General features: G+C 33.5%; 1 protein-coding gene across 3 annotated transcripts; it reads left to right on the top strand.

Annotated features, from left to right (window-relative positions):
• Positions 1–1,698: 1,698 nt before the first annotated feature.
• LOC131602214 (ENHANCER OF AG-4 protein 2-like) lies at positions 1,699–16,533 on the top strand. Of its 3 annotated transcripts, XM_058874261.1 has the most exons (14): positions 1,699–2,108; positions 2,344–2,420; positions 4,415–5,178; positions 5,260–6,280; positions 6,366–6,864; positions 7,619–7,727; positions 7,871–7,983; positions 10,164–10,351; positions 11,864–12,512; positions 12,596–13,088; positions 13,878–13,967; positions 14,097–14,198; positions 14,628–14,829; positions 16,271–16,533. In XM_058874261.1, the coding sequence occupies exons 1-12, from the start codon at positions 1,989–1,991 to the stop codon at positions 14,165–14,167; spliced, it is 4,194 nt and encodes a 1,397-aa protein (XP_058730244.1). In that variant the 5' UTR covers positions 1,699–1,988; the 3' UTR covers positions 14,168–14,198; positions 14,628–14,829; positions 16,271–16,533. The 3 variants fall into 3 exon arrangements, with proteins under 3 accessions (XP_058730244.1, XP_058730242.1, XP_058730243.1); XM_058874259.1 differs by having other exon boundaries at positions 4,415–6,280; XM_058874260.1 differs by lacking the exon at positions 16,271–16,533 and having other exon boundaries at positions 4,415–6,280; positions 14,628–14,934.
• Positions 16,534–19,660: the final 3,127 nt, after the last annotated feature.

Here is a 19,660-nt window from a genome sequence, read left to right as displayed (position 1 = left end):
CTAGGGTTGTCTATATATAGTCTTCAAGATTCTTTTGGACTTCAAATTCTTTATCCATAAATGCTTGATCCACACGCTTATAGCTGTACCAATCATGTAATATACCCTCCTCAATTCTTATAACAAATCTTCAAAAACATAAATATTAATTCTATTGGAGATTTGATTTCTTTGTTCCAGATAAAATCATCTTGACCCGCGAAATATACTGAGACATATTTGGAATAAATCTCACAGGATCCAATTAAATCTGTCAAGATTTAAAATAGCTTTGCACTGAAGTTCTGGGTCATGATGTTACGACATCTGTTAGAACATTTGTCTTTTCAAAGAAGCCCAAACTCTATTGCACCAAAACAGTTATGCTTGAAGTCCAATTCTGCTGTATTAGTTAGGATGATATGACATTATGTCTGACATCTTTACCAGAGGCATATTTTAGCAAAATTAGTGTCAACCAACCTCAAAGCTCATGAAGCTAACAATAACAAATAATCGAGAGAAAATAAAGCTCAACATAGCTAAAGAAGAATATACACCAAAGAGATAAATTTGTGAAGAGTAAATGCCGAAGTTACTTTAAAAATATTTAAAAATGTAGAAAAATCTATAATAGGTTAATAGTTTAATATGAATATGTCAAATATTAGTAATCCTTAAAACCTAAATGCAATTCATATGTATTTCAAAAGCGTGTTACTCATATTAATTTGTTCAAATTTATGCAATTGTACCGATTAAATATTTGCTTGTATTTTAAATATAATTGATTTTTCTTATATAAAAAATTACTCTAATCAACACTAAACTTTGGATAAAATTAATTAAGAGACTTTAGCATTTATCAATTTATTTCGTTTAAAGCAAAATCCATTAATTTGTGGTCAAAACGTCAATTATTTGGATAGTTTGATATGTCAAAACAATACTTCATCCGTCTCACAATAGGTGTTTTTTTTTTGAAATTTTCACATTTTTTAAAGAATTGATTAATTATGTTAATTTCAATGATAAAATGAGTGTCATTTACTAAAATAATCCTATTAATAATAGGTAGTGAAGTACTTAAATGAATTAAAATACAATAAACAAATATAAGTTAGTGGAAAATAATAATAAATATCACATTGAAATTTTAAATAAACAAATAATTTAAAATAAATAAAATTAAAAAAGAGAACAATTATTGTAAGATGAAGGGAGTATCATAATTACATGATATCACTTACTAGTTAATGATTCATAACTCGTAAGTATTTTAGATTCATGGTTATGTTGTGTTATGAGACAAGAGAAAATCATGGGATAGAACAAGAAACCAAAGTACATGACACGTTTGTTGCTTGTGTTCCATGGGTGGTTGAATTAAAACAAGACAAAAATCACACATCACTTGGCTTCCACCGCCCGTAAACAATGTGTGAAGCTAAACGTGCTCATTAAGAACATGTTCATAGATTTTCATTCTAATATTTACGAAAATATATAAATAAATATTGATTAGAAATATATATATTTTTTGACTGGGAAGATCTAAGGCATTTACTGAAAATAAATACTTTAATTCTTGGAGCAAGATAAGCTAAAATAAAAGTTGGTAAAAAAAAAGATAAAATATAATTATTAATTATTATATAAATAAATAAATAGAACCTAAAATATATATAACAAAAATTTTGCAAACCAAAAAGAAAATAAAATCAGAAAATTCCCTTCAGGTCCCATCCCTAACACACGCTGGTTCTGGGAAAACCCAAAACCAACGAGCCAAACGCAAACGCAGACGCAAAAGCTATAAGCTATTTTCACAAATAATCAAAATCTTTTCCTATTCTTGTCCAATTCGAATTCGAATTCCCCTAATCCCTTTCACCTCCGCCGCTGAACCCTCTTCAACCTCCCCGCGGTGCCTCCGCGGGATTTACTAGGGTTTTCTGATCGTGCACTTCCCCTTTCCACTGTTTTCTCACGACGTCGTTCTCCGAGTCATGCCTCCGGCGCGTCCGGCGCGTCGACGCGCAACGAACAAGGCTAATGCGAACGGACACTTGCGTTTAGGCGATCTTGTACTCGCTAAGGTCAAGGGTTTCCCTCCTTGGCCTGCCAAGGTGTGTGATACTCTTTTCATCGAACTCTTCGTTATTTACAGTTTTTTCATCATGATTTCCTTGTGAATCTTTGTTTCGTATAGCTAACTTTGTTAATTGTTCGAATTAGGAATTTTGAATTTTTTGTTTTTTTGTCTGATTGTGCATTGCTGTCAGTTTAAGGATTGGTGGGTTGATTGAGCTTTCAGTTCAAGATGCTGATGAATGGATACTGATTTTTTTGCTTTGTTTTCAGATAAGTAGGCCTGAGGAATGGGAGAAAACACCTGATCCAAAGAAATATTTTGTTCAATTCTTTGGCACCAAAGAGATGTAAGCCTCTCTTACCTGATTTCTCTTGTAACTAACATGTTGTCAAGTTACCAGTGAATGACGGGGACGCGACTTTTATAATTTGCGATGAAAAATAGGGACTGTTGTGTGGAATTAATAAGGGGGAACACACTTTAGTGTAAACTGATTATGTAGTTTGGATGTGGAAAAAATGTACTGATGACTTATGTAGGAGTTTCGGAATATTGCCCTCTCACCTGTTATTTCACTGATTATTGAGTGTCCTTCTGTTCTGAGTATTTGGCTGGATGTTGATGTTGTGGGTTGTGGGATAGTTGTATTTGACACATCTACTGATAAAAAGTTATAGAGTATAATGTAGATGTTATAGTGTTTTTAGAATGGCATCCTTAATGTTGAAACTGAATGACCAGCTTCCAGTTATGTTTATCATATGATTATATAATTTTGGGTTCTATAACTGCATGTTCTTCTAGGTTAATACAAATAGTTGTTTCCACTAATTACTTGTATATAACCGAATCTGCAATTCATTGATGACCTCACCAACTTATCTAAAAGGTCAAATCGTTAGGAGAAGGCCCAAAAAAATGGTTTATATTTCTAATAAACCCATCTAAACAAGGGTCCTACGAGATTTACCTTTATACCTTGAATATCCTTTATTGAAAACTTATGCTGAAACTTAACTGTTAAGACTGGGATTGGCAAGGACAAGGATGTTATTCTTATTTCCCGGTCTTAGAGGGTTTTACACTGTGCCAGGGACTTACTTCCCTAAAAGATTCAACAACAATGTGGAGGCCCGTGAGTGGTTTTGTGGATCTGTTTGTTTATGCTCAAAAAGGTGATTCTATGGTCCATCTTCTTTTGGTGGTTTTATTTCTTTCTGAAGCCACTCTTTTTTTAGTTCCAAGGAAACCACCAATAGAGCTTTTTCTTCAAGAAAATCACAACCAATGGGACCAATACCTCTAAATAAATTAAGTTTAATGATTATAGGGCTCAAGAGAAGTTGAGCAACTTTTTATGCTGCTGTAGATATTGTTGTGTCATAACCCCATGTTAAATGTGAGAATCTTCTGTCCTGATCTATGTGGGCGGTGGTGTGGAGATAATTTGGCTGTTGGAACAAACAAGGCTTAGACAGTTTATGCTTAATTTTTGTTTAGTGGTTGGGTTGTGTATATTAGTCTTATCACTTGTGGTGTTTTTTACTCTTTTTCTTGTAGTTGTACTAAGTTTTTATTGAACGTAGTTGTTGGATTCTATTTTGATTCCTCAACTATCTTCCCTGGTTATTGAATGCATAAGAAAAAGTAAGGAACAAATAGATCATTTACCTGATGAATTTGTTGGTCGGCCAGAGTTTAAAATTGAATCACCTTAAATAATAAGTATATAAAGTTCAGGGATTATTAATTTGGGATGATATTGTGTCAATATGAAATCCGCCATAACAATTTACGATAGTAGTTTTTGGATGCAAATAGTAGTTTTTTAATTAGCAATTGCCTAACAGAAAGTTTTAATGATACGAAAGTGCTAACTGAATGTTTTGAGATTGGATCCTTCTTGAAAAGGTGATTCATATGATCTTTTGATTTATATCTCTTAATGGGTTCTTATTCTTGTCTTTGACTGTTCGGTGAGGCTAATTTATGCTTTGCTCTCGTACATCTTTTGGTACTTATGATATTTTTTCCAGAAAAAGTTGTCAACATTTTGTAGCTCTACATAATGCTCTAACATAAATTTAGGATCCTGGAAATATCTCTTAAATTAAAATTTTATCATGAGTTGATAACCATGATTAAGGTCATGTTGAGTAAATTCTGGTTAATTTGAAGGGTAAAAGTCGGTTGACCTTCTAGATACCAAGGTAATCTGTTTTGGTGATTACTCTTATGATTTTTGCTCTGCATCCTTCATGGTTATTTTTCATTAGATTATTATCCTGTATTTTTGTTTCCATATCATTGCACCTATGTTATTTTCTTTTTTGTTTGCAGAGCTTTTGTTGTACCCGCAGATATTCAGGTCTTTACAAGTGAGTGTAAAACTAAGTTGTCTTCTCGGCTTCACGGAAAGACGAAGTACTTTACCCAAGCAGTGAAGGAAATATCTGCAGCTTTTGATGAGATTCAGAAACAGAAGGCCAGTGGTGATGACACAGATGATTCTCGGATTGATTCAGAAGCTCCTCCTGTTGATGAGCCAGTGACTGATCCAAAGGATACCACTGATGCTATGACGTCTCATGCAGAAAAAGATAACATCTATGCGGGTAATGTTGGCTCCAATTTGGAGAACTGTTTGCTGAAAACCAGAGAGAGTGTTAGCCTAGATGAAAAGCTCTCAGAGTCTGGCCGTCCAAATGAAAGTTCTTCTGTTTCATCACCTTTGGTCAAAAGTAAATTATCCACTGGTTCAGAGATAAGGAAGACTTCTAGCAAATCTACTCTTAAAGGTGCAAGTAATGTTAATGATTTTGGTCAACATGATAACGAAAATAGTATTTTAGCAAATGGTAGTAAGCCAAGAAAGCTTATTACTGGTTCAAAGAGGAGACGTGAAGTTGAAGATGACATAAATAAAAATGGTGGATCATCTACTGGAACACTTTTGAAGGTGGAAAAGTCTACTGGCAGTGCTGATCTTTCCAGGTCAGGAGAGACATTTAAATCTGGAAAGAAAGGGAAAGATGCATCTGCTGTTAAATTAAATTCTCCAGACACTTTTAAACCAGACTCAAATGGTAGTAATGGAGAAAAAGGTAAGAACTTGATTTCAAAAAATGCAAGTCTCGAGGTAAAAAATGAATTACAGGAGGCTGATGGCAGAAATTCAAGTATAGGAAAGAATAACCAAGTTCATGCAAAGCATAATATGGGAGCTAATGAATCCTTACATGCTACGAAGAAGTTGAAACGCATGGAGGCCAGAGATGATTTAACTTCAGGGCACATCCCAAAAGATGTGAAAAGTGCTTTGCCTTGCTCTACTTTTGCCATAGACAAATCATCTAAAATGTCAGAGTTGAAAAGGTCCACATTAAATTCCAAAACAGAAAAAAGCTCTGTCCATGAGTTGCTACCTATGATCAAACAACATAGCCATGTTCAGAAAACTATGCTTGATTCTGATAGGGTTGCTTCTGATGATAAAAAAGATTGGGGCAATCTTAAACTGAAAGGTGATACAAAGAATGTTACGACAAAACAAGCACAGAAGAAACGTAAAGCTGTTTGCCTTAATGAAGATGATGATGTACCTAAAACTCCTGTTCATGGAGGAGCTGCAAAAAATATTAAGTCGCCTTTTGCTTCGGAGGTCAAGAAGGGCAATAATGCACATTCTGAAAAATCTGATGCTTCTAAGCTGGCTTACAGAAATTCTAGTGAGCTTGAGGAAGCTCATTTGAAAGAGCCGTCTTCTCAATTACATATTGACGCATCATCAATTAAGCCCCCTGAAAAAGAGAAAGCCGATGAAGCCACTCTTGTGCATGTTCCTCTTAGTCATGATAAGTTAGATTCAAAGCAGTTTCCCTCTAAGGTGGCAAGAGTTAGCTCTGCCTCCCCAGTAAAATCACCTCAGCCAGTTCCTGCAACAACAAAGTTAAATGCTGAACGGAACAAATCTTCCAAATCTTTGCTTAAAGCCTCCAGCATTGCTACTCTAAAGAAGGCTGAGAACGGGTCTTCCAAACCTTCACATAACCTCAGCTCTTCTCAAAACCAAGTTTCTGCTCATAAGAAGAAGCTAGCATCTTCAGCTGAAAATTCCAAAACTGCTCCAAAGACATTGCCTCAGGAAGTTGACGTTCCTGTTTCAACAGTAGATTTTAAGGAGCCTGATGCACTGCTTGTTGATGGGTACTTGTGCTTTTTTAGTCCTCTCGTTTTGTTAAGTGTTGTTTGCTGATCCTTTTCTTTTCCCATTTTGTTTATATTATTCCAGATTGGAAGAGGATATGGAAGAAAGAAGTAATATGTATACTGGTTCTGGGACTCCAGAAACATCTAAGACTATGAAGCATCTTATTGCAGCTGCCCAGGCAAAATGGAAAAAAGCTCATTCTCAGTATCTTTCTTCTGATATTCATAATGTCCAGGGGGGAACTCCTAGCCCATCCACAGTTCAGCCATTTCTCCCCGTCTCAAGAAACACCGCACAGACTGATGTGCAGGGAGTTTATGAGCTCACAACTTCGGCTTCTCCACCAACTAATGACTATCACTCTGCATCTCAAAATCAGCTCGATGCGGATGATATTGACGACAGAAGAGTCGGTTCAGTGCAAAGGGGTCCTGAAGGTTCTCTCAGTGGTGGTACAGAGGCTGCTGTTGCTCGTGACGCTTTTGAAGGAATGATAGAAACTTTGTCAAGGACCAAAGAAAGTATTGGGCGTGCAACTCGTCTTGCCATAGATTGTGCTAAGTATGGCATTGCCAACGAGGTCAGCTCCATCATATTCTTGCTATTTTCTAGTTATAAATTATGGAATACATGATGAACCCATACACTCCACTCTTCCTTGCAAGCTATATGAACTATTAGAGGGGATGACGTTGCAGTTGAAAGGAACTTAAATTATTTAATTACTACCATAGTGCACAAAAAATGTTATGTGCAACTGAATGTTGGCGTTCTAGGCATATTAAAACCAAAAAGTAAACTTAGTATTTTAGGATGAGAATGTTACAATAATGCGTGGCTACCTTTGACCTTAATACATGACAAGACTCAATGTTGTTGGTTGATTCATAGCCAATCCCATCTAGTAGGAAAAAGCGTGATAAATGTTTCTGTTTTATAGTGCAGATGCCCAAAAATATGTCTCAAATCTGATATTAAGTTGCAAATACAATTATGTGACATGCAAGAAGTTGAAAGTGTACAAGTGTGAAAGTAGTTGGAATCTCCCAAACCAGCATTGCCGGTTTTATTGGGGGATGGAGGAGGTGCACAAGCCTCATATTTACTATAATGAAGATTCTGGAACATGATTTTGTATGTCAAAAGTCCTGGAGTAGGAGCATCAAAGATCCATTGAAAATAAAAAAATGCATCTTCTTTCTGTTTGCTTTATATTAAGTTAGAGATCATTAATAGAAATGTGATTATAGATTCTAAGATGCCATACTCGTTGCTACTATTTTTGTGATTTTATGGGCACTGTACTGGACTTACTTCTAAATCCTTATATTCAGGTTGTTGAGCTTCTCATCCGGAAATTGGAAAATGAAGCTAGTTTTCATCGCAAAGTGGATTTATTTTTTCTTGTTGATTCTATCACTCAGTGCTCACATAGTCAAAAAGGTGGGTGAGGAAATGAGATAATCCTTTGTTATTAGCATTTATTATCAGTGTTTTTATTTCCACTTCTCTTCCCAGCTCAAAATTGCAACTTTAGGATTTTTTTTTCATTGTAGCATCTGTCTCACTTATTGACGTTTTTTTAGGAATTGCTGGAGCTTCTTACATCCCTATAGTTCAAGCAGCGCTGCCACGTCTTCTTGGCGCTGCTGCTCCCTCTGGAGCTAGTGCCCGTGAAAATCGTCGTCAATGTCACAAGGTCAGCTTGTTTGTTTTTATTTATTAACTAGTAAAGGACCCGTGCGTTCGCACGGGTCTTGCAGTGTAGTTATAAAATCATGATATAATAAAAAAAGATTATAATAGGTATTATGTATATATATTGAGATTTATTTTTAGTAGTAAAAATAAATGATATAATTAAATTGTCATCTATCCGTAATAAAAAATGATATATTTGTGGTTAAAAAATGTATATAAAAAATATACTAAGAAGTTTCGATACGTCGAAAATGTATATTTTGATAGAAAAAATAAATGAAATAATTAAGTTGTCATCTACCCGTGTGTTTATACGTGTCGCGCAATATTGTTATAAATAAAATAAATATAATATATTGATGGTTAAAAAATATATATAAAAGATATACAAATTAAGTAGTCCCGGTCCGTTGGAAATGTATATTTTTGTAGAAATATTGAAGGAAATAATTAAGTACTCATCTGCACGTGCGTTCGCACAGGTTGCACAACGCTGTTATAAAAATAGTAAATAAATATTATTATTATTCATTTTATTAATTAATAAATAATCTAAATAATTAATTGTAACATTGAAGCAACATAATATAATTTTATTTATTTACTATTATTAATGATTATATGTATTACTCTAATGACATATGAAAACATAAAAACTGTTAACAGAATGTAGAACACAATAACATATTAAACGATTTCTCCAAATGCTCGATACCCTTACTGTTAATAACGCTCCATGAATCAATGATTCGAACAGCCAATCTTCAGGTTTCTTTTGTGTCGTTAATGTCCTTGACCCAGTCAAATTTTCGATTCATTTTCTGGTTCAGTGAAAAACATCATGGATTAATAAAAGCAAAAACAAAATCATATCAAACATTAGATTTTGAAAAACATATGTATATCACAGATGAAATATTTTAAAGGGAAGAGGAAAAGTTGGATGATGGTTTTTGTATGAGCTTGATGGAAATCGAAAATGTGGAAGATGAAGGAGCATACCGTAAATTTTGAAAATTAGTCGAAAGGAAAAGAAAGAGTGGTAGATGCAGTGAATTCAGAATGGTGTTACTGTCATGTTTTATAGAGCAATGGAAGGAGTGCAGAGGAATTGGAAGGGTTGTGATTGTTTCAAAGTAAAATTCAAAATTTTTAGGGTTTAGTGATAACTTGAAGGTTTTCAAGGCAAGTTCATTAAAGTTGGGTGTGTAAATGGTTTTTCTAATACGTGGTTTAGTGGAGATAATTAAATAGTATGCAGTAAAGTAAGAAATAAATGATAAGTAACGATTAGTTGATGTAATGACATTTAGGTGTTTGATAAACCTTCTCTAAACTGTTTTAATTTGGTTATTTAGGTAATTTTGATGGTAAATTAGTTGTATTATATTAAAAGTAGACAACAAAAAGAATTGTACTAGGGGAAAGAAGCAGGGTAGAAATAGGGGGAGGATCAATTTGGTTATTTAGGTAATTTTGATGGTAATTAGTTTTATTATATTAAAAGTAGACAACAAAAAGAATTGTAATGTATTAGGGGAAAGAAGCAGGGTAGAAATGGGCTTAGGCCCTCCCTTTCACCAAAAAAAAAAGAAGCAGGGTAGAAATAGGGGGAGGATCGAAATCCTAAAAAGAAAAGAACCAGAAAGAAAAAAATGTTATACAACAAAGCCAGCCAGTTAGTTTCTTTGCATATTAATAGATGAAAGTGTCTGGAAACATGCACAAGAGCCTTAGACAGAGGCCACTGATTCATGTAGTCAAACTTGTGCTGGATTAGAACTGTAATACTGTGAGGCCCTACAAGATGTTGGTGTTTTACTCGATTAAATATGGACCATTCACCACTGAAATTGCCACTTCAATTTTCTTCAAACTATTTTAACATATTCATGGATATACATACTCCTTCAAAGTCAAGGGGCTAACATTAGATTCATACTGCATCCAAACAAAACAACTTATTCCAAAGGAATTTAGTTCCTCACCACTGTATGGCAAACATTGAATTCATCCAGCATCGCAACGACCTCATTGTTCTTTTCCTCAAGTTGTGCCCCACGTGATCATGTTTTTTGAATGCCAAGAAATACTTGTCTTTGGCAATAATCTGTCTCTGAAATGAGTTTTTCGTTTGAATAGGTATATTTCCTTATTTCTATTTTGGGTGGTTTGCAGGTTTTGAGGTTGTGGCTTGAGAGGAAAATTTTGCCGGAGTCTGTTATACGCCGTCACATGAATGAAATTGGGGTTTCAAATGATGATATCACAGTTAGCTTTTCCTTCAGGCGTCCATCTCGTGCCGAGCGATCTGTAGATGACCCAATTAGAGAAATGGAAGGCATGCTTGTTGATGAGTATGGAAGGTCTGGTATTTGTTCCATCAAATTTTTAGATCAAGTGTTTTCTATTAATAAATTCATGTTCTTTTTAATTTATATCAGGTTTTTTCCTATCATGAGTTGCTGGTAATTTTTGTTCAGTTAGTTTATCCTTGCTAAAAACAAGAAGATATAGTAATTTCTGAATCCTTAAATGATGCATGAAAAACAACCACAAAGTGGAATATTTAGCAAAATGAGTTCGGCATGAGGAATTTGAAAATATTCAAATTGCTAAAAGAAATATGTCAAACTGTGTTAAAAGTTATATTAACTAAATAGACTTGTACAAATAGTACCAATTTATGTTCATATTATCACAGACAAATATAGTTTGAATACCGAATATTCATGATTTAATTAAAATACACAAGGTTATAAAACCAGGCCCCACAAAAAATGTTTCTCGTACAAAACATCCGATAATTGGTTTATTATATGTATTCTTGCATTATCAAGCTTCTGGACATCACATGACATGCTTTGAGATTGAATTGGTTTTGAAAATTGAAGCATGTACATTTGACTGGGAACAATAGAAAAATGGGATTCTGATAGAGACTTGGATATTCAGGCATGCCCAAGTCCATATCGAGTAGTAATGAATACTTGCTTGATGGACTATAAAGTGACCTGATTCTCCCCCTTGAACACTTATCAAATGATATTAGAGCCTGGTTGTTGGTGGCTCTGAAAGGGATACTAGTATGCTGACTGGATAGCTCAAGTGTCGTAGAATGCCTCCTCCAGTATGTCGGCCTCTGGTATTGGTGCTGTGATAGGGACTTGGTATTATGGAGTTCCTTAGTGGCTTAGTCCCACATTGAGAGGAGTATGGGATTCCTCGATGCAGTATTTAAATAGTTTGGTTATTTCCCCTTGATAGCTAGCTTTTAATATAGGGTTCTCCTAGTACTTGTAGATACTTATCAAATTCCTATATTGGTAGCATGGCTCTAATAAGTAACAAGCCCATAACTTGTAGCGCATGATGGTGATGTGCCATATGTATTTACTCCTATTCTATCCTGACAGTTAAGCAGCATCCTTGTGATGTATCATAAGTATATGGCATGGCTCTCATGAGTCCATAACTTGTAGCGCACGAGACACATGCCTTTCCAATTTATTGTTGACTATATTATATTCTCCTTTAAAAAAGTATTGAAACATGAGCAGAAGAAAATAATCAATTATCATATTTAATGCCTGATGCGACGATAGACTATATTTTTATACTGGGCTTGTTTTAAAAATGAGAAGATCATGTAAGCTTTGCTATGGCGGATTTCCTATCATATGATTGGAATATAGGAATAGCTTTTTTTTGCTCAATTCAGGTGGGTTTGCATTGGTGGGTTTTTACTTTGCTGTACATTTGATTAATTATAGAAAGCTTTGTATTTCTTGTTTTCTATTCTATTACCATTTTATTTGTTTCAGAAAAAGTTATTTGGATATCTGATTCTTGTTATATTCATGTGTGTTGTCTATCAGTAATGCCACATTTCAGCTGCCTGGCTTTTCTTGTCATGCATTTGAGGAAGATGAAGATGAAGAAGATTTACAAATCAATTCATGTGCGGATATGTATGGTACATCTCCAGCAGATCCCACACCCAAGTTTGGAGGATCAGATACTCATACTGTGACCCCAAATGACAAACGCCATTGTATCTTGGAGGATGTGGATGGTGAGCTAGAAATGGAAGATGTTTCAGGTCACCCAAAGGACGAGAGACCTGTATATTTGAACAGTTCTGATGAAACTGAAATGCTTCTTCAGAGCTCAAATAGGAATTTAGACCCAACTTCAAATATTTCAGAAGACATATTGGCTACTCCGGAGGGTTCCCCTCCATTACCTCTTGATTCACCCCCTCCAACTCCACCTTTGCCTTCTTCACCTCCCCCTCCTCCTCCTCTATCATCTCCATCTCCTCCCCCACCCCCACCACCTCCAACGTTGCAACCCGTACCTCCTCCTTTACCATCCTCAGCCTCACTAGTATCATTGGTTCCTCAATCATCTGGACTGCCCCGGCCTTCACATGTCTCCCAGTCATTAATGCTACATCAGTCATCATATCAGTCATCACCAAAGTATCCGCAGAACATACCTCACGACTTTAGTAGCTCAACTAGTGTAAGAAAGTTTTGCTTTTGATATCTCCTGTTTGTTTCGATTTCTTTGATTTCTCACATGGATAAATACAATCCTTTTTGCAGGGTAACCAAATAGTTCAAATGGCTGGTAATTCTATTTCTGGAGGTCAGAGTCAGACTAATGCAGCTGTCAAGAATGAACTATTTTCACAGCCATCTGCGTTTACCTTGGCTGCAGGATGCAGCTCCCAGGAGCCATCTGGTTTTAACCATTCAAGACAATTAGAATACGGACATAATGATGTGTATTTAAATGCTCAAGTTCATCAACCTAACCAGCAATATCAGCAGGGTAACATCCCATATGCTCAGAGACATGCACATCCTGCCCCACCCCAAAATCCTTCAAATCAGTTCTCATATCCAAATCACCCAGTTCAGCCACACCTTCCACATGCATTTCATCCTCCTTTTCCTTTACCATCTCTTCCAGATGGCCCGAGGCAATTTGTTACTGATGAGCAATGGAGAATGTCATCGACAAACAATCAACATCAAAATGGTGTATGGAGAGGGATAAATCCTTCATGCCCTGGTCCTCCCTTTGGGCAAGAAGGTATGTTAAATTTTCCTTGCAATTTAAATGTTTATGATACTAAATAAATTAATGTTTGTCTTTTAAACTATTTATCACATATAATTCATCCGTGAAGATAATTTTCAGCTTGCAGAGGTCCTTTTCCTTCTATTTTTTTAGTTTTACTATTTATTTATTTCGGTTGCTGATGACAATTAAAGCTTTATAATAATACTGATGTTATTAGTATTTTCTATGAAGCACAGATTCCGATACGGACACTGGAACACGACATGGACACCGACACTGTGACACCGATAATGTAAAAGCATAGGACACCGACACCTCTACATATATGATAATATTTGAGTTTCATTTATCTATCCATTATTAAAATAATTAAAAATATTCTAATAAAACTTACTGTCTTTAATTCTTTATTGATAACATTGTTTCAATACATGTTTAGCCCCTTTGGACATGTGAAATTTGTCCAAGAAATATATAAGGTGTGTTGTAACAATAAAGAAAAACAATTTTTTTTTTGAAACATTGGTCTGAATTGTCCAAAACATACGTGTCAAACATCGATTCAAAGAGTGTCGAAGCAAAGAATAAAAACAATTTTTTTGGTGACACTTGTTTGACTTTTCTAACACTTGTCTGACTTTTTTGAGGTGTTGTACGGGTGTCCTACAAACACTCACATGTGTCGGACACTGTGACACGCCTTCGCCTAAAGGTGTCCGTGCTTCATAGGGATTTTCTGTTGTTTGTAAGAGTAATCTGATAGTTGCTCATAATTTTCTTTTAATAATGGTGATGAAGGTTTCCGACCATCACTTGAAAGGCCGCCGATAAGTAATGTAGGTTTTCAGCGAGCAATTTCAAGCACCCTACCTAGTGCACCTGTATCAGGTAACTTTTTCTAAATTTATTGTTTTTTTTTATTCTTTGCTTTTCTTACTGCATTTATTAGTCTTTATTTGTTGAGAAAATATTTTTATGAATTATGGATCAAGTCAATCTCATTGTTCCTTTCACCAGGACACGGTGCTCCTCAGATGTTGCTTTGCAGGCCAGACATTTCTGCTGTTAATTCTTGGAGACCCACTTGAAGTTAGTTGGTTGGACAATTACTAAAACTAAGTATGTTTTCTCTCTCCTCAGTTTGGGTAGCACTCGTATGTCACGGAAATGACTTGCAAATGTTTTATTTTGTAATTTACGGACTGCTTGCTTTTATTAGGACTTTTAAAATAATTTTGAAATGACTTGCAAGTGGTTTCTTCCAGCCCCCTCCCGATCACAGTTGTGGGGGATCAAATCGTGGTCCTCCCTACCTAGTCCAGCGCCAATCACCACTAGACCAACTAAGGATTGGTATTATTAGTCTTTGTGTTTGTGATGTTAGGAATCCTTTTCATATTTTAACTGGACCAAATTTCTTTTAGAATAGATAGTTTAATGTTGTTCTACTTACCTGTAGCATGTTTCTGTCATTTTTTATTTCAGAAAATTGTTTTTAATGTTCTTTCTCCTATAAATATTGATTTATGACTGCTTGTTACCTTTCAGTGTTATTGCTGGTGGATCAACACTCACGGCTATATATTGTACCACAAAGTTAGATTTGCCTGTGTTGTACATACAACTTACCTGTGAAGAGAATTTTGAAAAGTTGCGGAGGCTTTTGGCAGGATTTTGTATATTGTATTTTTTCCTGACAATGTATCCCAGGAACATTTGCTTCGAAGTTTAGGCTCATGTTTCTGACTTGGTTAGTTTATCTGCTTCCCTTCCCTTGTAATTATTACATGACGTCTATATATAAATCTGTTTCAAGGATTCAATTTTAACTAATAATAGTTTAATATTAATTTTATCGTGTCGGCTTTTTTGTTCAAATTTTGTTTTCTTATTGTCTAATTCTGAAACTCGTTCAGGTATGCTAATAGTTTTGCCCAAATTTATTAAGAAATGAAAAAAATAAATGATTCATGAAGTGATGTAATCTTGTGTTGTGTTGCTTGAAGTTCATATTACTCAACTAAATAGTTGTTCCTTGTAGTTGTGTAATCTTATGCACCATCTCTTCTTTCTCTGATCCTGAATCAAACCTCTGGGAATCTATTAGCATATAAACTTTGGCTACACGGTCCCTGTGGTTTTGTGAATTTATTAAGAAATGGTCATTTATCAAACTTTTAATATTGCTTCATTCTTTTTATGTATTTTATAGTTGTGTTTAGAGGTGGGAACTGTTAATTTTTTTTTCCACTTCTCTATGAGATGGCACTGGGTTTAGGTGTATAAATATATTTTATGCTTTTGAAGTTTGAGCGGCTTATAAATATGTAAGATCTGTTTACATTTTACTGATTGTTAATTGGTAGCTTTGTTATATTAATAAAGCGCTGCAACCTGTTCGTATATAATTATGAAATATCTATTCTTTCTATGGTAGCATCCAAGCATTATATATGGTTAACATGAGTTGTTGTTTATACGTTGAGTCTTTTGACCGATGTTTTTATGTACATTAAATTGATGTATTGCTGAGTGTCTTTTGGGTAGTAATAAAGTTAATGGTGGACGGAGGGGTTTCCCCATACAATGCCAAAAAATGAACTTATATCCTACCAAGGGGATTGTTGGTAATTGAAATCAAAATTTTACCTCAAATAAAGTGACTAGTGCTGGCATCTTCATATGGACTGTTTTGGACACCGCTTTTCTTAATCAGCCTGCTATCTCACAGTTTGTTTTTTGGATCAACTATTAAGTTGGAATTCTTGTCAACTCTATATTATTGAAGGTTTTTGTACCATGCCTCCTCTTTATGTTTTTCAAATGCATCATTTCTTTGGTAGTTACTAAATTATTTTTGTAGTCTTTGTTAAAAATTAAGCGTAATTCATATTAAAAGTTATCAACAAGTAATACCTTGAGCCTTCAATACTCTTATCTTTTTCCTATATTCAGATAGGGTGATTTGTATGCTTGTTTTTCTTTTTAATTTTGTGATGTACATTGTTTGTTGTGCAGCTGTCTTTCTTCAAATTTACCCTATTATGTTTTAATCTTCCCTTTGCTCTACCAGTTAGATTTAGAAAGCCACTGTCCCAATTCTAGGCACAATTTACCCTATTTTATTTGTTTCTTTTGGTTAAAGTTTCTATGTTGTTCCAGAGGAATTCTGAATAACTTGATGATTTCAGGTTTTGGCAAAATAAGAAAAGATGTCAAATCCTTCTTCATGCTTTGAATGATATAACTCAATAAGGCAAACTTCATCCCATAGAATGACGGTAGATAATTGAGGTAAATAGTCATGTAATTTTAGAACATACAATGCTTTAGTTATTGACTTCAATGAGCATGCAAGCACATTATACATAGTGTATGAAAAAAAAAATTCCATAGGTGATATTTATTGTACATTATGTTTTCTAGATTGCCATTAGAATTCTTAGTTCTCCCACTTTCTTTCAAAATAAATCAGTAATAGGAAAACTACCTAAATCTTCGATTTTTGCAGCACGATTATACTTAAGAATTATTATATTTATAGTGACTTGGCTATTAGAGGTAAGGCATAATCTTGTCGTGTGTTTTTATCCTGTTCATTTTAATGATAGTGTCTTTTCTGACTCTCGATGTTGAAAGAGAGGTTCAATATTTTGGATTTTACTATACTAGGGAAAGTTTGATGATTGAAGAACAAATATATTTATATGAAATGATTTGTTCTTGTATGGAGGTCAACAAATAGAGTAGGACATGTACTATTGATGGTTATAACATTTTCAAATTTTTCGAAAATACTAATTTGTTTTTAAAATTGTAAAAGAACACGGTGAGGGAAATACGGAAAATACCAATTCTTGTTTGTTTTTTTAATGCTTTTTAGTCCCAGTGGAAATGAACACAGTAAATGTACCCTAATCTTTGGAAACTCTTGTGACCATCCATAGTATGTCTTTGCTATTTCGTGTTTCTTGAGATGTTGGGGGTCATTGTATGTAAAACTATTAATATTAAAATAACCATTTTCATCCTTGTAACTTTATCAATTAGTTTTTCTTAAGCAGTAGCCAAACATGAATGCCAAGAGTGGTTTAAGATCATGGATGCTAAGAGTGGTTTAAGTAATAGAGTTTGGTAATTGTGAAGTTAATGTAATGACGGGGTTTACGCAATAGAGTTTGGTCATTGTGTATTTAACAAGATATGAGGAGTTTATTTATATATCGAATAAGGATTAATTTTTCTTTGGGAGAAGAATAAAAAATGCACTTTAGGCAAATTTTAAACGCCTTAAAAAAATTATTTAGTATTAGATTTAGTGAAATATACGTTTGGCCAAAATAAAAATTAGCATGATTTAGGTGGTCTTGTAGTTTAGAGGTGAATTATTTAAGTCATAATTATGAGATTTTATTTTAGAGTGGATATCTACGGAATAAGTTGGAGCCAATAAAAGAGACTCTTTCTATTGCTGTTTTCTAGAATGCCTTTTTTCTCTATCAAAATTGTGTATGGATTTTTTTTTCCAAGTAGTCTAGAGGTAGGGGTGGGAATAGGCTAGGCTAGGCTTTATAAGGCCTGGGCCTGGCCTACGATAAACTTATAAGGCCTGAGCCTGGCCTATGGCCTACTATAGGCTCGTTTTTTTCAGCCTGGCCTGGCCTTTTTAAAAGTCTGGCCTGGCCTGAAAGCCTATTTAAAAGTCTCTTTCTTATTAATGTTTTCAATTAATTCATATTACTTAAAAAGCCTTATAGGTCGCATATATAAGAACATTTAGACCAACCTATTTAACATTTTTTCTAATATATATGCATATATAGACCAATCTATTTAACGCTTTTTCTAATATATATGCATATATAGGCCAACCTATTTAGACTAATATATATATATATATATATATATATATATATATATATATATATATATATATATATATATATATATATATATATATATATATATATATATATATATATATATATATATATATATATATATATATATATATATATATATATATATATATATATATATATATATATATATATATATAGGCCGGCCTACAAGGCTTTATAGGCTCTTTTAATAGCATAGGCCTGACCTATTTTATTAAATAGGCTTTTAAAAAAGCCCAAGCCTAGCCTTTTTATTAAATAGGCCTAGCCTGGCCTGGCCTTAAGTAGGCTAGGCTATAGGCCCCTGTAGGCCGGCCTGGCCTATTCCCACCCCTATCTAGAGGTTGAGAATTCACCTTTTAAATATTAATAAGTAGGATATAAATTAGTTTTTAGTTAGGCAAAATAAATTATTTTTATAAGTGATATGATTTTCCTTTATTATTATTATTATTATTATTATTATTATTATTATTATTATTATTATTATTATTATTAATATATTACTATTATTTTTGTATGAGATTATTATTAGGTTTTTTTAAAAAGAATTATAAGTATTAATGATGCCCTACCGGCTACCATGGGTTGAATTGTGAATTTACAACTCATCCATTTGATCAAACTAGCAAAACTAAATTAATAATTGAGATAATTAATTTTTAGAATCATACATATTAAAATCAATTTTCAATGTTTTGGATAAGCAAAAAAATAACGAAACTAGGCATATTAGCAAAGGTTAAAATGAAAACTTAAATATATAATAAAATTAGAATTAGAATCAAGAAAATAGTGGGAAAAAACTAAAATATTATTTATTTATATATAGAAATGATTTATTATAATTTTAAATAATTACAATCTAATTTAATTTGATTATATTAATTTTTTAAATAAATTTATGTTACAAATTTAACTAAATTTAAATTTTAAAATTGATTGGAAGATAAATTTATTATTAATAAAAAGTTTATTTAAAAGATCATAAAATCAAAATTAATAGCAATTATTTTTATTTAAGAATGACACAATTTACTATTATATAAATATAAATTAGAAGATTACTTATAGGTCAAACTAAATTATTTTTTTATAGATATTTAAATAAGAGTTTGAATTGTTTTATTTTACCCGTTTTGATATTGGGACATTTCACATAAATAAATTTTATAAAACAGAATATTAAATTTGTATTATTAGTCATTCTAGTTTCTAACCTTTTGTTGAGAAGATTAAAAATAAAAAAAAGTGTTATAACATTATAAGGTACTAATATTTTTCTTTTTTTTTCACTGAAAACACCAATTCATACTTTGAAACATTTTATTCTATTTCTGTTTGAACATTCGGTGTGAAAATGTGGCATGGAGAAACTGCTTGAAGATGATAAAATTGTCGTCACTGCTCCTCACAATATCAGCACTTTGTTGAAAAGTGCAAAGGTTGAAGTTGAATATGTCCAGTCTATTTATTAAACTTGCTGAGAAGAAAAATATTAAAGATCTGATTGCCAGTGCTGTTGGTAATGGAGCTCAGGGAGCTGTTGCTGCTGCGGGTGGTGCAGCTGCCGCTGTTTCAGTAGTCGAGGAGAAAAAGGAAGAACCAAAACAAGAGAGTGATGGTGCCATGGGATTTAGCTTGGTTGATTTTGCTCTGATTTAACACAATTCAGTTAAT

The sequence above is a fragment of the Vicia villosa genome, linkage group LG5, assembly GCF_029867415.1.
Source record: "Vicia villosa cultivar HV-30 ecotype Madison, WI linkage group LG5, Vvil1.0, whole genome shotgun sequence".
In the NCBI taxonomy this organism is placed as follows: Eukaryota; Viridiplantae; Streptophyta; class Magnoliopsida; order Fabales; family Fabaceae; genus Vicia; species Vicia villosa.
This window is presented reverse-complemented; position numbering and strand designations above follow the sequence as displayed.